We start from the raw sequence: 19,762 nt of genomic DNA on the forward strand, positions 1-19,762 counted from the left end.
TAAGTCAGGTGATGCTGAGGGAATTAGATTAGGAAATGAGACACTTAAAGTAGTAAAGGAGTTTTGGTATTTGGGGAGCAAAATAACTGATGATGGTCGAAGTAGAGAGGATATAAAATGTAGACTGGCAATGGTTGGACAAGAAGAGAATAGAAGTTTTCGAAATGTGGTGCTACAGAAGAATGCTGAAGATTAGATGGGTAGATCACATAACTAATGAGGAGGTATTGAATAGGATTGGAGAGAAGAGAAATTTATGGCACAACTTGACTAGAAGAAGGGATCGGTTGGTAGGACATGTTCTGAGGCATCGAGGAATCACCAATTTAGTATTGGAGGGCAGCGTGGAGCGTAAAAATCGTAGAGGGAGACCAAGAGATGAATACACTAAGCAGATTCAGAAGGATGTAGGTTGCAGTAGGTACTGGGAGATGAAGAAGCTTGCACAGGATAGAGTAGCATGGAGAGCTGCATCAAACCAGTCTCAGGACTGAAGACCACAACAACAACAATGCTTCTGGAATGTTTCAAGCAGACAACAGTACATCATTCCTAAAGGATGGTAATGTCCAAGATACAGAAAATTACAGAATAGTCAGTCAGCTCTCTTTGTTCTCAAATATCTCAGAAACAATTATGAAAAACAAAACAAAATTATATAATGATGAAAGCTTCCAAGCGAAGCAAAATTTAGTCTCAGGTATGGCAGCCATACTACTGTATAATACAGAAAAGTAACGCATCAGGCACTCAACAATGATAAAAATGTAACATGTATATTTTTAAACCTATTATTTGCCTTAGTTGATAGCTGCAACTTTTGTCCTGGCTACTAGTTTAGGTATCTAGTACCATCATCACATCAACTTACGCGCACAGTCAATACTGACACCCCTACTTGAGAAGAGAGAATGATAACTGCATATCAAGAGATCACTTGATGATAGTACAAGGTACCTGGTACCCAGTTGATAAAATAAAAATTGTGGCTATAGACTAAAGTAAATAACTTTTTCTTATTCTGCTGGTCATTGTTGCAAGAGACAGTGTGTTGAGAAAATGTAAAAAATAGGGCACATAGTTTTGGTATATCATACACATACAAAAGCAAAACGAGGATAATGGAATGTAGTCGAGTTAAGTCGGGTGATGCTGAGGGTATTAGATTAGGAAATGAGACACTTAAAGTAGTAAAGGAGTTTTGCTATTTGGGGAGCAAAATAACTGATGATGGACGAAGTAGAGAGGATATAAAATGTAGACTGGCAATGGCAAGGAAAGTGTTTCTGAAGAAGAGAAATTTGTTAACATCGAGTATAGATTTAAGTGTCAGGAAGTTATTTCTGAAAGTATTTGTATGGAGTGTGGCCATGTATGGAAGTGAAACATGGACGGTAAATAGTTTGGACAAGAAGAGAATAGAAGCTTTTGAAATGTGGTGCTACAGAAGAATGCTGAAGATTAGATGGGTAGATCACATAACTAATGAGGAAGTATTGAATAGGATTGGGGAGAAGAGAAGTTTGTGGCACAACTTGACCAGAAGAAGGGATCGGTTGGTAGGACATGTTCTGAGGCATCAAGGGATCACCAATTTAGTATTGGAGGGCAGCGTGGAGGGTAAAAATCATAGGGGGAGACCAAGAGATGAATACACTAAGCAGATTCAGAAGGATGTAGGTTGCAGTAGGTACTGGGAGATGAAGAAGCTTGCACAGGATAGAGTAGCATGGAGAGCTGCATCGAACCAGTCTCAGGACTGAAGACCACAACAACAACAACAACAACACTATGTGATCAAAAGTATCCGGACATGCCCAAAAACATGTGTGTTTCATATTAGGTGCATTGTGCTGCCACCTACTGCCAGGTACTCCATATCAGCGACCTCAGTGATAGGTCAGAATGGGGCACTCCATGGAACTCGTGGACTACAAAAGTGATCTGGTGATTGGGTGTCGCTTGTGTCATACATCTGTACACAAGATTTCCACACTCCTAATCATCTCTAGGTCCACTGTTTCCGATGTGACAGGGAAGTGGAAATGTGAAGGGACATGCACAGCACAAAAGCGTACAGGCTGACCTCATCTGCTGACTGACAGAGACCACCGACTGCTGAACAGGGTCATAATGTGTAATAGGCAGATATCTATCCAGACCATCACGCAGGAATTCCATACTGCATCAGGATACATTGAAAGTACTATGACAGTCAGGTGGGAGGTGAGAAAACTTGGATTTCATGGTCAAGCACCTGCTCATATGCCACACATCACACCGCTAAATGCCAAACAATGCCTCACTTGGTGAGGGAGTGTAAACATTGGACGATTGAACAGTGGGAAAACACTGTGTGGAGTGACGAATCACGGTATGGCGAATGCCCAGTGAACGTCATCTGCAAGTGTGTGTAGTGCCAAAAGTAAAATTCGGTGGTGTTATGGTGTGGTCGTGTTTTTCATGGAGGAGGCTTGCACCCCTTGTGGTTTTGCATTGCACTATCACAGCACAGGCCTTCATTGATTTTTTTAAGCACCTTCTTGCTTCCCACTGTTGAAGAGCACCTGTTCATAATTCACAGCCTGTAGCGGAGTGGTTACATAACAATAACATCCCTGTAACGGTCTGGCCTGCACAGAGTCCTGACCTGAATCCTACAGAACACCTTTGGGATGTTTTGGAACACCGACTTCGTGCCAGGCCTCACCGACCAACATTGATACCTCTCCTCAGTGCAGCAGTCCATGAAGAATTGGCTGGCATTCCCCAAGAAACCTTCCAGCACCTGATCGAACATATGCCTGCGAGAATGGAAGGTGTCATCAAGGCTAAGGGTGGGCCAACACCATACTGAATTCCAGTATTGCCGATGGAGGGCGCCACAAACTTTAAAGTAATTTTCAGCCAGGTGTCCGGATACTTTTGATCGCATAGTGTATCCCAAATACTGTACGGGTAAAGTTATTAATGGCATACAGGGTTTGTCTGTGAAGTAATGAGACTGGGCCTGGTAAGAAGAATTTATTGATACAATCAGTATATATTGTTACATTTCTTCAGAATATTTTCCTTGGGTGTCGATACACTGCTGTCAACATGATTCCCATGCTGCATAGGGTCCTGGGAAGTCAGCTGCCGTAGTCTCCTCCCGAGATTCTGTGACAGCCTGCTAGATGGCAGGAAAATTGTTGAAATGGTGACCTTTCAGGCTTCTCTTGGGCTTTGGGAACAGAAAAAAGTCTGATGGACTCATATAGGGGCTTTACAGTGACTGTGGCAAGTTGCAACCCCTATATGGGACAGTTAGTCACTCACAACGAAGGCAGTGCGGGCTGGAACACTGCCGTGGTGGAGCTTCCAGTGATTGGCACTGAATAGGTGTGCAAGGGCTTCTTTGTAGAAAACAGCACTGACAGTTCAACCTCGAGATAAGAATTCTTTGTTTTTTCACTTTGGCCACATTTTGTCCCAACCACTCATTGGAGGGTATCCAGACCACTCCATGTCTTCAATGGTCTCCTATCCATTCTTGAACCCACTGATCCACTGGGAAAGCTGGGCCCTTGACAGGACACCATCTTTATAACGGTCTTTAACCAAGTTGAGTGTCCTGGAAGCAGTTTTGTCCAGGTGAAGGCAAAATTTAATAATGTGCATTGCTCCAGCATAGACTCCATTTTTCATGTTTACTGCCATGACAAAATCTCGAAAAGAGCTTTTGTGCCCTGAATGAGCCTCAGTTGTGTCGGAGCTTGGACGTGACTGCCGCCCAGTTTGTTGCTTAGCTTAGTCCCCCACACAAATTCCCCTGCCGGGGAGCCTGCTTCTGGCAACCAGAGCACTGCTTGGTGGTCAGTCTCCTTTCTTTAGACATGAACCCTGTATGTATATCATATCCAAAACATAATAATATAGTGTTCTGAGGAGTGCCTCTGCTGACCAATATTGGTTTTAATATTTCTAAATGATTTTCCTGTCTATATCACACACGGTGAAGCTATTTTGTTTGAAGCAGATACATCATTGAGACCAACAATAAAACATTTCAACTTCTGATAAAGAAAGCAAAAGAAGCATGCAGGGATATCTATGAAGGGTCAACAAAGAATAAGTTACCCCAGAACATTAAAACACAATAAAAACATAAATTAAAAAACTGTATAAATTTCATCTTGAAAATAAAATATGATGATGTTGTTTAGTTAACCATAAATAATAACTTCACACATGCTGAGTATCAAACATACTTTATATACCAACAAGTCAGCCTACTGTATTCAAGTTGCTGACAGATGTAATAGCTGCTAGAACTCAGGATTATGTGGAAGAAAGCAGTATTCTGCCAGCAGGACAAAAAGGAAGTAAACAGGGTCGTAGGAGCACAGCAAACAAGATCCTAACTGTGATTGCGTAGGCTTTCCCGGCATAATAAGTCTTGAAAGTCTCTTCGGGTTTGCTGCCGGATCCTAAAATCAACTTGACTCGATATTTCAGCGATCCAACTGTTCGCCATCTTCAGAAACTGTGATGGGCGGCGCATGCGCCGTGTACTGAACGGTGGCCTATATAGGACGTCGATTTGCAACCTGGTGTCAGGTCTCAGCGGGACTCATCAGCATAAGCAGCATTTTCCTGAAGATGGCGAACAGTTGGATCGCCGAAATATCGAGTCAAGTTGATTTTAGGATCCGGCAGCAAACCCGAAGAGACTTTCAAGATCCTAACTGACAAAATGGTCCTAGAAAATTACAAAACTAACCAGCATGTGACTGGATCATCTACAGGAAAGCCTTTGACTCACTGCCTCATCGTTGGTGCACAAACTGTCTGGAAACCATTGGAGTCATCAAAAACATTTGGAGGTTCGCAGAAAATGCAATGAAGTACTGAAAGACAGAACTTTTTGTTGGCAGATTGGTCATTATCAGGTTAGGAATCTTTCAAGGTGACTCTCTCTTCCCCCCCCCCCCCCCCCCCCCCCCACTGCTGTTCATCATCACTACAATCACCCTATCCATAATTTTCCAAAATACGAACCTGGGTTATTAAGCAGGCACAGATCAACAGAAAGTTTTTCATCTACTGTACACATATGACTTCAAGATGTATAGAAGATCAGATGCTGAAATCCAGTCACTGGCCAACACCATAAGGATCTTCAAGCTGGACATCAACATGGAATTTGGTCTGGACAAATGCTCAACAGTGTCACTAGTAAAGGGGACATTCACAGAAAGTGAAGGCACAGGCAGGCCATTACGTACCGTAAGTTAAAGCATGGAATTCTGCAACTGAGCAAACATCAGGCACGGACATGTAAAAATTGGGGTCAACAAAGAAAAAACGCTAAGGGCCATGAAAGTTTTGAAAAATCAAACTAAATGGTTTAAATACCATCAACACCATAGGTCATACCTATCATCAGGTACAATGCTGCCATTTTGAATTGGACACAGGCAGACCTTGACAAGTTGGACAGGAAAGCTAGAAAAGTCATGCTGATTCATCGTGTGTTATACTCTTGTAGTGATGGCATGACATCCTCATAGTGATGTGAATAGGTTATACTTACCCAAGAAATCAGGTGGCAGTGGGCTTCTGCACGTTAAATAGCCAGTTGCAGAAGAAAAACTTGAACTAGCAGGCTACACAAAAATATCTGAGGAAACTGCTCTGTCAACATCCATACACTGCTGAAAGTGCAACAAATGAAGACTCAAACCAACTATGCAAACTTGGATGGACAGATGATGTGTGAAAAAGTTCAGAATACAAGGGCTATGCCGAAAGTTTTTAGCAGCCTGTAAACCATAAGGCAGAGGACAGTGGGGTTGTTTTCATTCGAAAGAGCAATGTTTTTCAACTTTGGGACGTGCACTCGCAGTCCCTGGCTAGCAGTGATCCCCCCACAGTGCGGTAAGAAAGCGCAGGCAGTGCTGAGTCAGAGATGGTGCACGATGGAGCTGTCTTGCCGCGACTTTCGCGCCATGCTTTTTTACGATTATAAAAAGGGTTTAAGTGCTGAAGAATGCCATTCTTCTTTGCTGCGCGTTTTTGGTGAAGTTTCCTCTTCTAGGGCCACAGCTGGAAATTGGTTTCGCGAGTTTTCGAGGGGTCGGCAGTCAATTGAAGATGAACCTCGTCCCAGTCGGCCAGCAACAGCTGTGACTCCTGAAAACATTGATGCTGTGAGGAAAATGATCAAAGACGATCCACATCTTACATTTTGCGACATTGAAGGGACCCTAAATATTGGATCAATAGCAGCGCAGACCATCGTTCATAGTCACTTAGGCCTTACTAAGAGATGTGCCCGATGGGTGCCACTATCCCTGACAGAAAGCCAAAAGGAGGCGAGAGTGGACTGGTGTCGTTCCATGCTCGAAAAGTTCAATGCAGGGAATTCCCAAGACACCTACAATATCGTCACAGGTGATGAAACGTGGGCCAACCATTATGACCCTGAAACGAAGAGACAGTCTTCTGTGTGGTGCTCTCCAGGGGAGGAACCACCTACAAAATTTCGACGAAGTCGGAGCTCTGGAAAAAAGATGGTGGCAACTTTTTTCACAAAGATCAGGCATCTTACCTCTGTGACCTTGGACACACGTTGTACAGTCAATGCTGAATGGTATGTGAACGATTGTCTTCCAGAAGTCATGGCCACATGGAAGCCACAGCATCCAAAGTCCAAGAGTGGGCACCTTCTGCTGCATCACGACAATGCATTTGCGCACAGGGCTGCCAGAACTATGGACTTTCTGGAGAAGGAAAAAGTGCGAGCATTACCCCATCCCCCCTATTCACCAGACCTCGCCCCCTGTGACTTCTTTCTGTTCCCGAAGACTAAGGAAAAAATTCGAGGGCAGCGGTTTTCATCACATGAAGAGGCCATTGCAGCGTACGAGAGTGCACTAAGTGACATCCCAAAAGAAGCTTGGGCGACACATTGTCTAAGTGGTTTCAGAGAATGGAAAAATCTATACATGCTAATGGAGAGTATTTTGAAAAGTTGTAAACGTTTTTTTGCAAATAAATTTTTTTTTCACACATTCTGCTAAAAACTTTCGGCATAGCCCTCGTAAGACAGGATACAAGAAAGAGACCTGATTGTTACAGATGACTGAAAACCTGCAAAAGTAAACAAGAGGACTGATTGTGGCAGCTTTAGCAGAAGTCATCAGAATGAGTGCTAACAAAACCAGAACTGAGAAACTAGCAGAACATTCAAAGAGTAGAATCTGCAAAGAAGCTGATTAAGTAATCAACAACATTCTGAGCTGCTTCAAAATGATTACACAGGTTGATTACCAGCAGCAGCACAACACTGTGGTATAAATATATACTAGAACTTATGACAGAAATTTCATTTGTCAGAAGTAAATAGCTGGTGGTATTATAACCCATAAAAATTTGTCAAAAAAGAATAAGCCAAATTACTGTAGGACTTCCAACTGATCAACCACTGGGGCACAACATACTGAACATTACAATCATTAAGAAAAAGGAGGTGTGGATCATGAACACTTCTTGTTTCTGGTGACAGAAAAATCAATGAAAAACAGCTGGAAAATTTCCAAGTTACGAAGATGTGAAAATTGAACTTAAGCATCTTTAGCGTGAAATAGTAAGTGGTACTGGTGGGGTTTGGCACTCTGAATTCAATAGTAAATGATGGGGCATGAATACATGCAGTTTAAAATTGTATTCTGATTTTTTTAATGGGTCTGTTTACTCCACTGTTTACAAATATCACAGAGTAGACAACTGTACAGGTACTGTATATACAAAACTGTTTATATTGTTCAGTTATTGCTTGCACATGATGATAGTCATGTTGCAGCTTCCCGGTGACCACATTTTTTTTTTTCAAGTTCCTAACAGTGTAACTAGACACATGTAGCTTTTGCTCATTAACGTTAAAATTAATCATGTATACATACCCTGTAAACTGATTCATTCCACATCATTTCAATAAAAGAATAGTTCAAATGATCTATGGAACATGTAACTAACTAACTTGTAATCCCTCTGATGGAATGCCCAAACATGTGGACGACAAAGTAGACACTTCACTACTTTGTGTTAAATAGATTTTGTTAAGATTTTTGTGCATGCTCAGCTGATATTTTGGAGTATTGTGATTGTTGAGATCTTTTGATGCTATTTAACAAAGGTATTTTTTCAGGTTTGTAACTATGTTAACAGCTCCATTTTGCAAAAAATTTCATCAACTCAGCTAGAAATCCAACAACATACTATAACATTGACTGTCTGCATATTTGCAAAACAGCTCCTAGAACTAAAAAAAGTTACAATACCCTGTCGTTTTTCCATACATTAAATAAAGCTCTGGCAGTGATAAGATTCTCACTAAAATTCAGATAAAAGGGATATTTACAACCTCAATTGTAACAAAGTGGAATGTTTCAGAAAAACTCCCCAGAGAACCGCAGCATAAGTCCCCAGATAATTAAAAATTTATGAGAAGCTATTTTTTTCTGGGAAAAAATTGAATAATTTTCACAATTTCAGATTTACATTAACTGCATAAATGTCACAGTGGTTAGAACACAACTCTTACATCATTTCAGATGTGCCAAACACATTCATGTACCAATCACAGTGCCTTATTCAAGTATACTTAGCTTAAAGGGTTGACCTGATACAACTGCAATTACTACAGTGTCAGTGGAGTGTTTCCCCTCTTCAATCACTGTACCAACCAGCACAATTAAAGTTATTTCATAATTTCATGTCCCTACAGAAACTGAGGAAAGAAAACTGATTTAACTTACAATCAGTAAATATTCTCAGCAATGTTGGTGTGATTAAGTGAAGGGACTCTGAAATGACTAAACTGTGCGCTGAATACATCCCATATACAGACACACTTACTGCACTAACCCCTCTGAAATCTGAGTGAAAAAGATAAATTCAGTTTCTATTTAATATAAGGGAGGAATAATTGTTACAGGAAATTTTGTATAATAGCAAAAGAACTGTCAATCAGTATTAAAATGTAGCTTATCATCTTATTTTACAGGTTGCAAAATGGCGAACTGAAAGGCAAGCAAGGCTTGCAGGCAAAATCAGCAAGAAGCAGGGAAAAAAATGAGGTACCCGCTGCTGTCCTTGGAATATCAGCATGCAATGTTTCTCTTGATATAAATGGAAATACAACAAATCCCAACCTTCATTCATGGGACAACAAAAAGTCTATCAGAAAAATGTGCAAAACCATATAAAATCAAATAGGAAGCCAGTTGGAGTCCAACAGAAAATGAAAGGTAGACTGTGTATGAAGAAAACTAATACTATACTTACCGCTGGGAAATGTATAGGATTAACTTCAACATTTAATGTAAAAACTCCTGCCTTATCATTGGTGAGAAGCACAAATATTACAAGGAAACCATTTACAGCAACAGCATCAAAACAATTGTTTAAGATTCCAACAGGAAATGAAAAGAAAATTAACAATGAAAAGGAATATATTGGGCCAATGCAGCAGAAGAGTTCTACACACACTATGAAAAAACTCCCAACCTTTTTACAGCAGTTAATCTAATAATAATAAAAAAATGTTAATGCCAACATCAGTTATGTCTTAAAGCTTCCTCAGTCCACACACAAGAGTAAACCACAGCTCCCTGCAAGTGTGAGACAGAAAAATGTTCCTACAACAAATTGGCATACAGGACTGAGGCACTCATCATTTGCTGCAACATTTCATTCACATGTTGGCTCCATGCAAGTACAGAGTTTGAGAAGCCCTTCAGTACCAGATATATCAAGAGCTCCTAAAATTGGCCACACTTCAGCATACAAATCTGCAGGAAGACCTAGCTGTACAGAGACTTGTGTGGGGTTCCAGATATCACACACCATTCATCTTTGCGAAAATCTCAAATGAAAACACCTCTTAAAACTGTATCAGTCACACAACAGCCAGGTGTCTTCAGGAGGAATTTACTCAACAGGTTGGAGAAAGGGGAAAGCCATTAAATGTATTCAGCCATCTTAGATGTTTTGGGCTTTACAAGTCAGCATCTGAGGAACCAGGCAGCTATGCCAAAGAAATTGCACCAGAAACTGAACCACTGAAAGGAAAACAAGAAACGGAATTTGCTAAAACAAGTTCTGAAATATCTCTGGCACACATTAACTAAGAAGAGAAGAATAGCAGATGATGAAGTTTTTGATAACTGAAATCTGGAAGACCTCAGAAACATTTTCTCAGATCTCAGATCATTCTCCCATCATACCCAAGAGATCAATGTAAAGAATAGCTTCATTTAATACAAAGAAAATTTCGTAACCTGGATGACGAACCATTCTACTTGGAATGCTTGGCTGCACTCAAGGAAACTCGAGGGGACTACAGCACAACTATAGGCTTCCACAGTCAAGCGATTGTCAGTGGTGCCGAAGCTGGAACTTATTGACAAGTCATCGGACCTTCAGTGGAAAAAGTTCACCTCTTTGAAATTACAATCAAAGGATGAGGAACTTGACAACAAGAAACAAAAGACTCCCCAGTGCAGTGTTGGTCCATGCCAAATTTTTAAATCTTCAATAATAAAATTTGCACTTCAACAGGAAGCTGAAAAGCAGCTGACTGCTGACCTTGGTGTGGAGCCAAAATCTTTGCACTGTGTGCCAACTCCAGTACGAAGAAGAACAATAAAAAACAAATAATAAATAAGTTACATTTATCGAACTGATAATAGGTATCTTTATAGAGTAGTAATCATTACCTAGTGAGCAAAATGCTGTGTGTTCGTCATTTTTCCCACTGCCTGCATGTACATCTTCGCTAACACTTATTGACTGCACAGTATCACGTAGTTTCCTTGCTTTTAGGTAAGTTGAGTCTCTCATTAGAAAAAAGTAATCGTAATCTTCTAAATGATTGTCAGTGATGTATTTTAGCATATGGAATGGTTTCAATATTCGTCTTGTATCTGTAAAACCCACAATACCGGGCATCGTAATATTTAATTTCTGTGGTCCCAGAGCGTCGATGAAATACATTATTTTATCAACGAGATGTGCAACAGTTCTATTTACGCTGACGGCATTACTGAATATTGTACTCTGTGATGTTAGTACAGCAATAAATAACTTTTCGCGGATCCCTAGTTCTGTTGAATAATATCGTGGCCTAACTAGTGTTTGAGGAGTCTTCTGAGCTTTCTGTGGCTTTCCTGCCAGGTTTATTCTTGGTTTATATTCATCAGTTTCCATATCGCTTGCTGACTGCCATCCGCCAGTTAACCTGTCAGTGAAATATCCGGCCGAGATCGAGCTATCGCATTCATTCTCAAGAACAGGGGACAAAATCAAGCTAACTGAAACACCGACCGTCAATCCAATTATGAAATATATATTCTGCCTACAGTGAGAAATTATAAAACGAAGCATCGTTCCTATCATTACACGTCACTACAGCCAAATTTTCTTGTCAACAGCTCAACACTACCCAAGACATTTGTTGACATACATTGTTTGATCACTGCATCTGAATGTCAATTTTCCGGATTGCCAACATGGCAACACTTAACTCCCCAAGTTCGAAACAGGCAGAGTAATTTTTTTGTTGCTTCTAACATAACACTATTTAGTCATCACAATTTTAAAAAATGACAATTATAGCAAGGAACAGTTTGTTGTTCGTTACTTTTGTTATTTGTTATAAATTGTTTAGATTCCTTATTCCTTGTTTTAAATTTATAATTTTATAATAAATGACGAAAGATTAATTGTAGCGGTCTAAAATGTACGGCACGAGCGAATGAAATTTCTTGCCCTCTGCTACATATATAATGTGCGTTTCTATCTCATTTCCTTACCGTGTGTAATATTTTACAATGAAATGGATTCCTGTATGGCTGCAACTTGAAGTGAAAAATGTGCTGCGGGTAGAATCAGATTGATTAGTGAGTGGAATTTATTTGTATGTTGTCAGGCATTTGTAATCTTTCGTAAAGAAATGGGCTGAAACCTTCAGACATTGCAACAGTCGCATAATGCTTTGTTGTGAATTAGACATCAAGTTATGTATTATACTTGTCTGTTCAAATAAGTGTTTGTGGCAGGCTTATTTACTGTTAAGTAGTTCCCTTGATTATATGTGTGAAAGAGTTTTGCGAGTATCAGTGGTCAATATTTATGTGATTTCACTAGCTAACCCCAGTACAAGTTATGTACTTCAACTGTTAAAGACCGAATACAAGATGTAAATAAAACATGTAAATCTTGAAGGGAAAAGCTCTGAAGGAGAAATTATTATTGCAAAAAAATTTGCACTTGACTTGCAACGAAACGTAACCTTAGACAAACCAATTTTTCATGAGATGTGATGGTAGTTCGTAACACTGTGCCCTTTTAGTTATTCTGACAGCATTTGACGTATAAAATGTGAAATAACTGGTGCTTCGACTTTCTAGAATATTTTTAAATGCGGATTCCTCTTGCTCAAACTCCCCTTATAGTGTGTGAAATTACCTTCCTGTACCATATAATGATATTTTTCGGACCCACACTCTTTACTGCATGTTTTGCACTTTTGTCTTCCATCTTTAACATCAAACTTCCCTTGCAAGATGCAAACCATTTTAGTGTAATAAATGCCATTTTCGTACACATGTGGACTCTGGCGTCCAAGTATATAAGTTACCACACTGTGTAAGTGCACTTTACATGTAAAAACAGTTGCAAATCATGTCGCGAAGATCGCAATTCTCGCAAAAATGCAGTTTAGGCGAGCCATGCGAGTTGAGATTACGTGATCTGAATTGACCTGATGTGCTATGACGTGACAGACAGTGTGAATACACTTGGACATGGTGGAGCTCTGACGTGATGGTCCAGATGGGACAGTGTGAGTTGGCCTCTACACTTGCATTGAAACAGAGTGTTATTGATATCACAAATCGTTCTTGAAGACAGAAAGTCTTCATTACTCAAACACGATTTGTAAGAATAATATAGCCCAATTCACACTGACTGTCACGTCAAAACATTCTGCAATGGATTTCAAATGGCAGCATCCACACTGACCATCCATCATGTCACATCACAGCACTGTCAAGGTTTCTTGAGAAGAAAGTTTTGATGACTGACATTAATACACTCCTGGAAATTGAAATAAGAACACCGTGAATTCATTGTCCCAGGAAGGGGAAACTTTATTGACACATTCCTGGGGTCAGATACATCACATGATCACACTGACAGAACCACAGGCACATAGACACAGGCAACAGAGCATGCACAATGTCGGCACTAGTACAGTGTATATCCACCTTTCGCAGCAATGCAGGCTGCTATTCTCCCATGGAGACGATCGTAGAGATGCTGGATGTAGTCCTGTGGAACGTCTTGCCATGCCATTTCCACCTGGCGCCTCAGTTGGACCAGCGTTCGTGCTGGACGTGCAGACCGCGTGAGACGACGCTTCATCCAGTCCCAAACATGTTCAATGGGGGACAGATCCGGAGATCTTGCTGGCCAGGGTAGTTGACTTACACCTTCTAGAGCACGTTGGGTGGCATGGGATACATGCGGACGTGCATTGTCCTGTTGGAACAGCAAGTTCCCTTGCCGGTCTAGGAATGGTAGAACGATGGGTTCGATGACGGTTTGGATGTACCGTGCACTATTCAGTGTCCCCTCGACGATCACCAGTGGTGTACGGCCAGTGTAGGAGATCGCTCCCCACACCATGATGCCGGGTGTTGGCCCTGTGTGCCTCGGTCTTATGCAGTCCTGATTGTGGCGCTCACCTGCACGGCGCCAAACACGCATACGACCATCATTGGCACCAAGGCAGAAGCGACTCTCATCGCTGAAGACGACACGTCTCCATTCGTCCCTCCATTCACGCCTGTCGCGACACCACTGGAGGCGGGCTGCACGATGTTGGGGCGTGAGCGGAAGACGGCCTAACGCTGTGCGGGACCGTAGCCCAGCTTCATGGAGACGGTTGCGAACGGTCCTCGCCGATACCCCAGGAGCAACAGTGTCCCTAATTTGCTGGGAAGTGGCGGTGCGGTCCCCTACGGCACTGCGTAGGATCCTACGGTCTTGGCGTGCATCCGTGCGTCGCTGCGGTCCGGTCCCTGGTCGACGGGCACGTGCACCTTCCGCCGACCACTGGCGACAACATCGATGTACTGTGGAGACCTCACGCCCCACGTGTTGAGCAATTCGGCGGTACGTCCACCCGGCCTCCCGCATGCCCACTATACGCCCTCGCTCAAAGTCCGTCAACTGCACATACGGTTCACGTCCACGCTGTCGCGGCATGCTACCAGTGTTAAAGACTGCGATGGAGCTCCGTATGCCACAGCAAACTGGCTGACACTGACTGCGGCGGTGCACAAATGCTGCGCAGCTAGCGTCATTCGACGGCCAACACCGCGGTTCCTGGTGTGTCCGCTGTGCCGCGCGTGTGATCATTGCTTGTACAGCCCTCTCGCAGTGTCCGGAGCAAGTATGGTGGGTCTGACACACCGGTGTCAATGTGTTCTTTTTTCCATTTCCAGGAGTGTAGTTATTCCTCATTTGAAATTCCCCTCCACACCCCCAAAGGTAATTAAAACCAAACAGAAGTCAATAAATAAACCAAGGAATGTGGGACAAAAAGGAAACTGTGTCTAGCATCTAGGAACAGCTCTGATATTAGCGTTGCAACATATTACAAAGTATACTGCACAATACTGAAGCAAGCAATGCTGAAATCTAGGTAGCTTTATTATGAAAAAGAAATGATTACAACAGGCAACAAAATAAAAACTATGTGCGATATAGTGAAGACCAAGGCAGGTCGGGTCAGTAAGGAAGAGGAACAGATAGCTTTAAAAATAAATGAGACATTGGTAACAAGTGCCTGCACTGTTACAAACATCATAAATAAGTACTTTGTTTCTGTTACTGACAGCTTGAAATTATCAGGTTCAGTAAACAGCGCAATGGAATGTCTGAGACTGGTCTCTACAAATAATTTCAGTAAAATGGAAATGACACTCACTTCTCCCAGAGAAGTAGCATCCATCATAAAATCCTTAAAGATCAAAGTATTCTTGCAGTTGTACTAACATATCAATGAAGTTAATGTAAGTGTTCATGTGAATTCAGTTCTGTCTTAATCTTATCTGTGTAAACAATTTCTTATCAGCAGAGCATTTCCAGAATGGTTAAAATATGCTGAAGTTAAACACCCTTACAACAAGGGGGTTAAAATGATCCTGTCAAATCACTGACTAATTTCACTTTTGTCCACTTTTTCCAAAACATTTGAATATGTTGTGTTCAAGCATCTTCCTAAGCGTCTGACTTGCAAAAAATATTTTATGCAAGTCACAGTTTAGCTTCTTTAAGGGTTCTAGTGTAGAGAAGGCTATATATATATATATATATATATATATATATATATATATATATATATAATATACAGTAAGAATATACTTAATTCATTAGGTAACCATTTAGAGGCTACTGGCATTTACTGTGACCTGTCAAAAGGCTTTGATGTGTGAATCACAGCATTCTCTTAAGTAAATTAGAATTTTATTGTGTCACTAGCAGTGCTGCTAAATGGTTTGAGTCTCACCTAACTTAATAGGAAACAAAGTGTGTCATTGCAAGATACCTGTGGAATAAGCAATCGGTGTTCATCTGATTAGGAATTTATTACATATGGTGTTCTCCATGTTCCATCTTGTGTTACTTGCACGTACATTAATGACCTATCATCCGTTACATCGCCAGATGTTAAATTTGTTTCGTTTTGCAGATAATAAGAGCACTGCAATAAATAGCAAGCCAAGAAAGATTTAGAAATTGCTGCTAATTAAATTTTCACTTGCATTAATAAACGGTTTAAAGCTAATTCACTGTCATATGCAGTTCAGAATCTGTAAGAGATTTCCTTTCAGCATGTGTGTAACATATAAAGACATGCAGATAGAAGAGATAGACAGTATTAAATTTCTGGGATTACAGCTCAATACCAAATTCAATTGGGAAAGGCATACCACAGAATTGCTGAAGCGCCTAAACATGTCTGTATTTGCAATGCGAATGATGTCAGTTGCAGGAAACATAAATATAAAAAACTTGCTTACTTTTCTTACTTTCATTCTGTCATATGGGATCATATTTTGGGATAACACATAAAACTGAGCAAAAGGTTTTTTAGTCTAAAAGCTTGTAATAAGAATCATTTGGGGTGTGAATTCAACAACATCATGTAGAAACCTGTTCAAGGAGCTGGGTATTCTAACTACTGCTTCTCAGTATATTTATTCCTCAATGAAATTTGTTTGCAAATAATATATCTCTATTTTCAACCAATTGCTCAATACATAGTATCAATAGTAGGAAAAAGAACATTCTGCATAAAGACCTAAAATTGCTTACCTTGGTCCAAAAAGGGGTCCAATATTCAAGAACACACATTTTCAATAAACTGCCAGTAACCATAGAAAACTTGGTTTTGGAGAACGCCCTGTTTAAACGAAGTCTGAAAGACATTTTGGTAGGCAACTCCTTCCACTCTGTAGATGAATATGTTAACAGGGACTGTTGGACCAACTTAATTAAAAAGTTGTTAGGTTTCAGTTTTGACAGCACTTGGTAGCAACAGCGAGGAGTAGGTATTATGTGTATGCTAAATTTATTTAAAGTTTCATCCCAACAGTGTATTAATTCCGTAAATATTGGCAGTTCCAGTTGATTGCAATGTATTCACATATCTTGACAATCTGCTGACAAAGGATCAGAGAAGTGAGTATTATATTTAAATACTCTATGTTCCTTGTGTTATGCTTTCTGAACTGTTCCACACCCACGAGAATCATCTCATTTTTGGGTCTATGGAACGAGAACAGAATCAGATCTAATCAAACCTAATCCATTCTTTGTTGATTATGTTACTCCCAATCTCATTTCCTCTTGATACAGCCATGCACAGATATCCATATTTCATTTTGTCATGGTTTTTGTGGTTGATATCAGTTGTTTGTTGATAGTTACTTGTTATAAGTTCTGTCATTTCACTATTTCTTTGTTAAAATTAAGTTTAATTGAAGCAGTGAGGCAGAAGTCTGAACTGTACAACATGAGCATACTAAATTACGTGACCTCTGTTACATTTATAAAGTAGATTTTTGTACATACTGGTACTGTATTTAATATTTTACAGTAAAGTGGATTGCAAAATGGCTACAACTTGAAGTGAAAAAAATACTGTGGGTAGAATCAGATTGATTAGCAATTTGTATGTTGTCCGGCACCTGTAGTATTTCATAAAAAATGGACTGAAATCTTCACATATTGTAAGTTATTTGTTTAAATACATGTTTGTGACAGGCGTATTTATTGTTAAGCACCTCTCAGGATTGTGTGCAAAACAATTTTGCAAGCATATGTGGTCAACATTTATGTGGTTTCACTAGCTAACCCCAGTATAAGTAATGGGCTCAAACAACTAAAAGTCAAATACAAGAGGTAAAGAAAGGTTATAAATCTTGACGGGAAAGGTACTGAGCGAGGTATGCCTATTACACATTTGAGGAGAGCCATGTTGAGTTGATATCACGTGACTAGAATTGATTCGATCCACATGAGTTCCAAAAGAAATCCGTTGGAATTCGATTACTCGATAAGTAGTACAATTCTCAAGGCTGTCAATTCAACTAAGTACTTGGGTGTCAAAATCACAAACAACTTCAGTTGGGAAGACCACATAGATAATATTGTGGGGAAGGCGAGCCAAAGGTTGCGTTTCATTGGCAGGACACTTAGAAGATGCAACAAGTCCACTAAAGAGACAGCTTATACTACACTCGTTCGTCCTCTGTTAGAATATTGTTGCGCGGTGTGGGATCCTTACCAGGTGGAATTGACGGAGGACATCGAAAGGGTGCAAAAAAGGGCAGCTCGTTTTGTATTATCACGTAATAGGGGAGAGGGTGTGGCAGATATGATACGCGATTTGGGATGGAAGTCATTAAATCAAAGACGTTTTTCGTCACGGCGAGATCTATTTACGCAATTTCAGTCACCAACTTTCTCTTCCGAATGCGAAAATATTTTGTTGAGCCCAACCTACATAGGTAGGAATGATCATCAAAATAAAATAAGAGAAATCAGAGCTCGAACAGAAAGGTTTAGGTGTTCGTTTTTCCCACGCACTGTTCGGGAGTGGAATGGTAGAGAGATAGTATGATTGTGGTTCGATGGACCCTCTGCCAAGCACTTAAATGTGAATTGCAGAGTAGTCATGCAGATGTAGATGTAGATGTAGACTTGATGTGCAGTGATGTGACAGAAAGTGTGAAGACACCTTGATGTGACGGTGCTGTGACGTGCTGGCTTTCACTTGTCCCATTCCCCTACGACCTCTCAGGGAAATCCCCTCTGCCAACCAGGAAAAAATGGCAGGAAAAATCGCTCAGTCAGTGTTGTACTGTGGCCTGGGAGAATATCGCAACAGTAGGCTAATATATCGTCAGTCACACTGCATTAAACAATTTAAGGCTTTGGAATATCGTCTGAACAATCTGCAGGTGACAAAGCAGTGTGGAATGTTGTTTATTTAACCAATTTACAGGATCTGATTTCACACAGCTTATTTATTTCTAAAATCACAATAAAGCTCAAAATTGACGATGTCACACAACTGGTGTTAAAAAAATTCACAGTACCACTTGAACTCTACATAGAGCGTCCCTTCACCTATAGCTCGAAATAAATAAATATCTCTGTAACGCTAAATAGGCCGCTCACTTCACCTACAAGTCGAAATAAATATGTCTCTTTCAGTTACAAGTCGAAACACATCTCAATACAGTCCTAAATTCAAAAATAAATCCTGTAAATCAACTAAAGACACTTGCAAATATCGCAAATCACTTTTAAACCGGTTATACACGCAATAAAAACATCGTGAATTACATATAAATGTTGCCTACAAAACGCTACACAAAGAGAGCTGTAGTTTGTATTGCTGATGACACGCTTTCAAACGTTCGAGATGTGTCACAGGAAATACATCGTCTCAGCAGACGCTGGATTTCGAAGTGCTGTCCTACAGACAAGAAACGCACATGCCTAATTACCACCACGACGCACTCAGAAACAACACCTACTGTAGTAATAATAGTCACTGTGTCCCTCCGATTTGCGCCCGTACTTTATGAATGGAACGGAGGCCTTATGGCGGTTCGCTCGCTGACGCTAACAGCTATTGAATGAAGTCTGGCCGGAAATCCGGTCCCCAGTCGGAAGTCCGGTACCCAGCAGTTGTGACGCCACGAATCACGTCATTGCATCCAGTACAAATACATACTGGACACAACTCCCAGCTCTGAAAAAGAAGTGTGATATCATGGGTCCCACCTCCTTACACTGGGACAAGGGATTTCAGGAACTTTCCATCAACTGTCCTTCCTGCTTGACTTTCCATTTGAAATGAAGCCCTCTGATTGGCTGCCTGTGAAATGTGGAGAGTCTGTATAAACTACCTACCTCCACTCATCCTCTCTCTACTCATGTCCATTGTGGAGGCTATAGCTCCATGTCTGTCAGTGTATGTCTGTTTCTAAAAATGAAATGAAACAGCAGCAACTCTAACATTACCGGCATGCGCCATAGATTTATAGAAGAAGAGCTACCACTTGAGTAAATAACTTGTTTTTCTTAGATCTGTGGTTATGGTGTTGAAATTGAGAAAATGTTGAGTGTCAAA

At 40.7% G+C, this 19,762-nt stretch overlaps 1 protein-coding gene across 1 annotated transcript in view; it reads right to left on the bottom strand.

Moving 5' to 3' along the window:
• LOC124555019 (chondroitin sulfate synthase 2) overlaps window positions 1-11,520 on the bottom strand; it is a 118,503-nt gene extending 106,983 nt beyond the window's left edge. The window contains exon 1 of the mRNA XM_047128765.1: window positions 10,764-11,520. Coding sequence (XP_046984721.1) covers window positions 10,764-11,442 — 679 coding nt within the window. The 5' untranslated portion in view covers window positions 11,443-11,520. The remainder of the gene's footprint in view (window positions 1-10,763) is intronic.
• Between the last annotated feature and the right edge of the window lie 8,242 nt (window positions 11,521-19,762).

This window comes from Schistocerca americana, chromosome X (assembly GCF_021461395.2).
Source record: "Schistocerca americana isolate TAMUIC-IGC-003095 chromosome X, iqSchAmer2.1, whole genome shotgun sequence".
NCBI classification, from domain to species: Eukaryota; Metazoa; Arthropoda; class Insecta; order Orthoptera; family Acrididae; genus Schistocerca; species Schistocerca americana.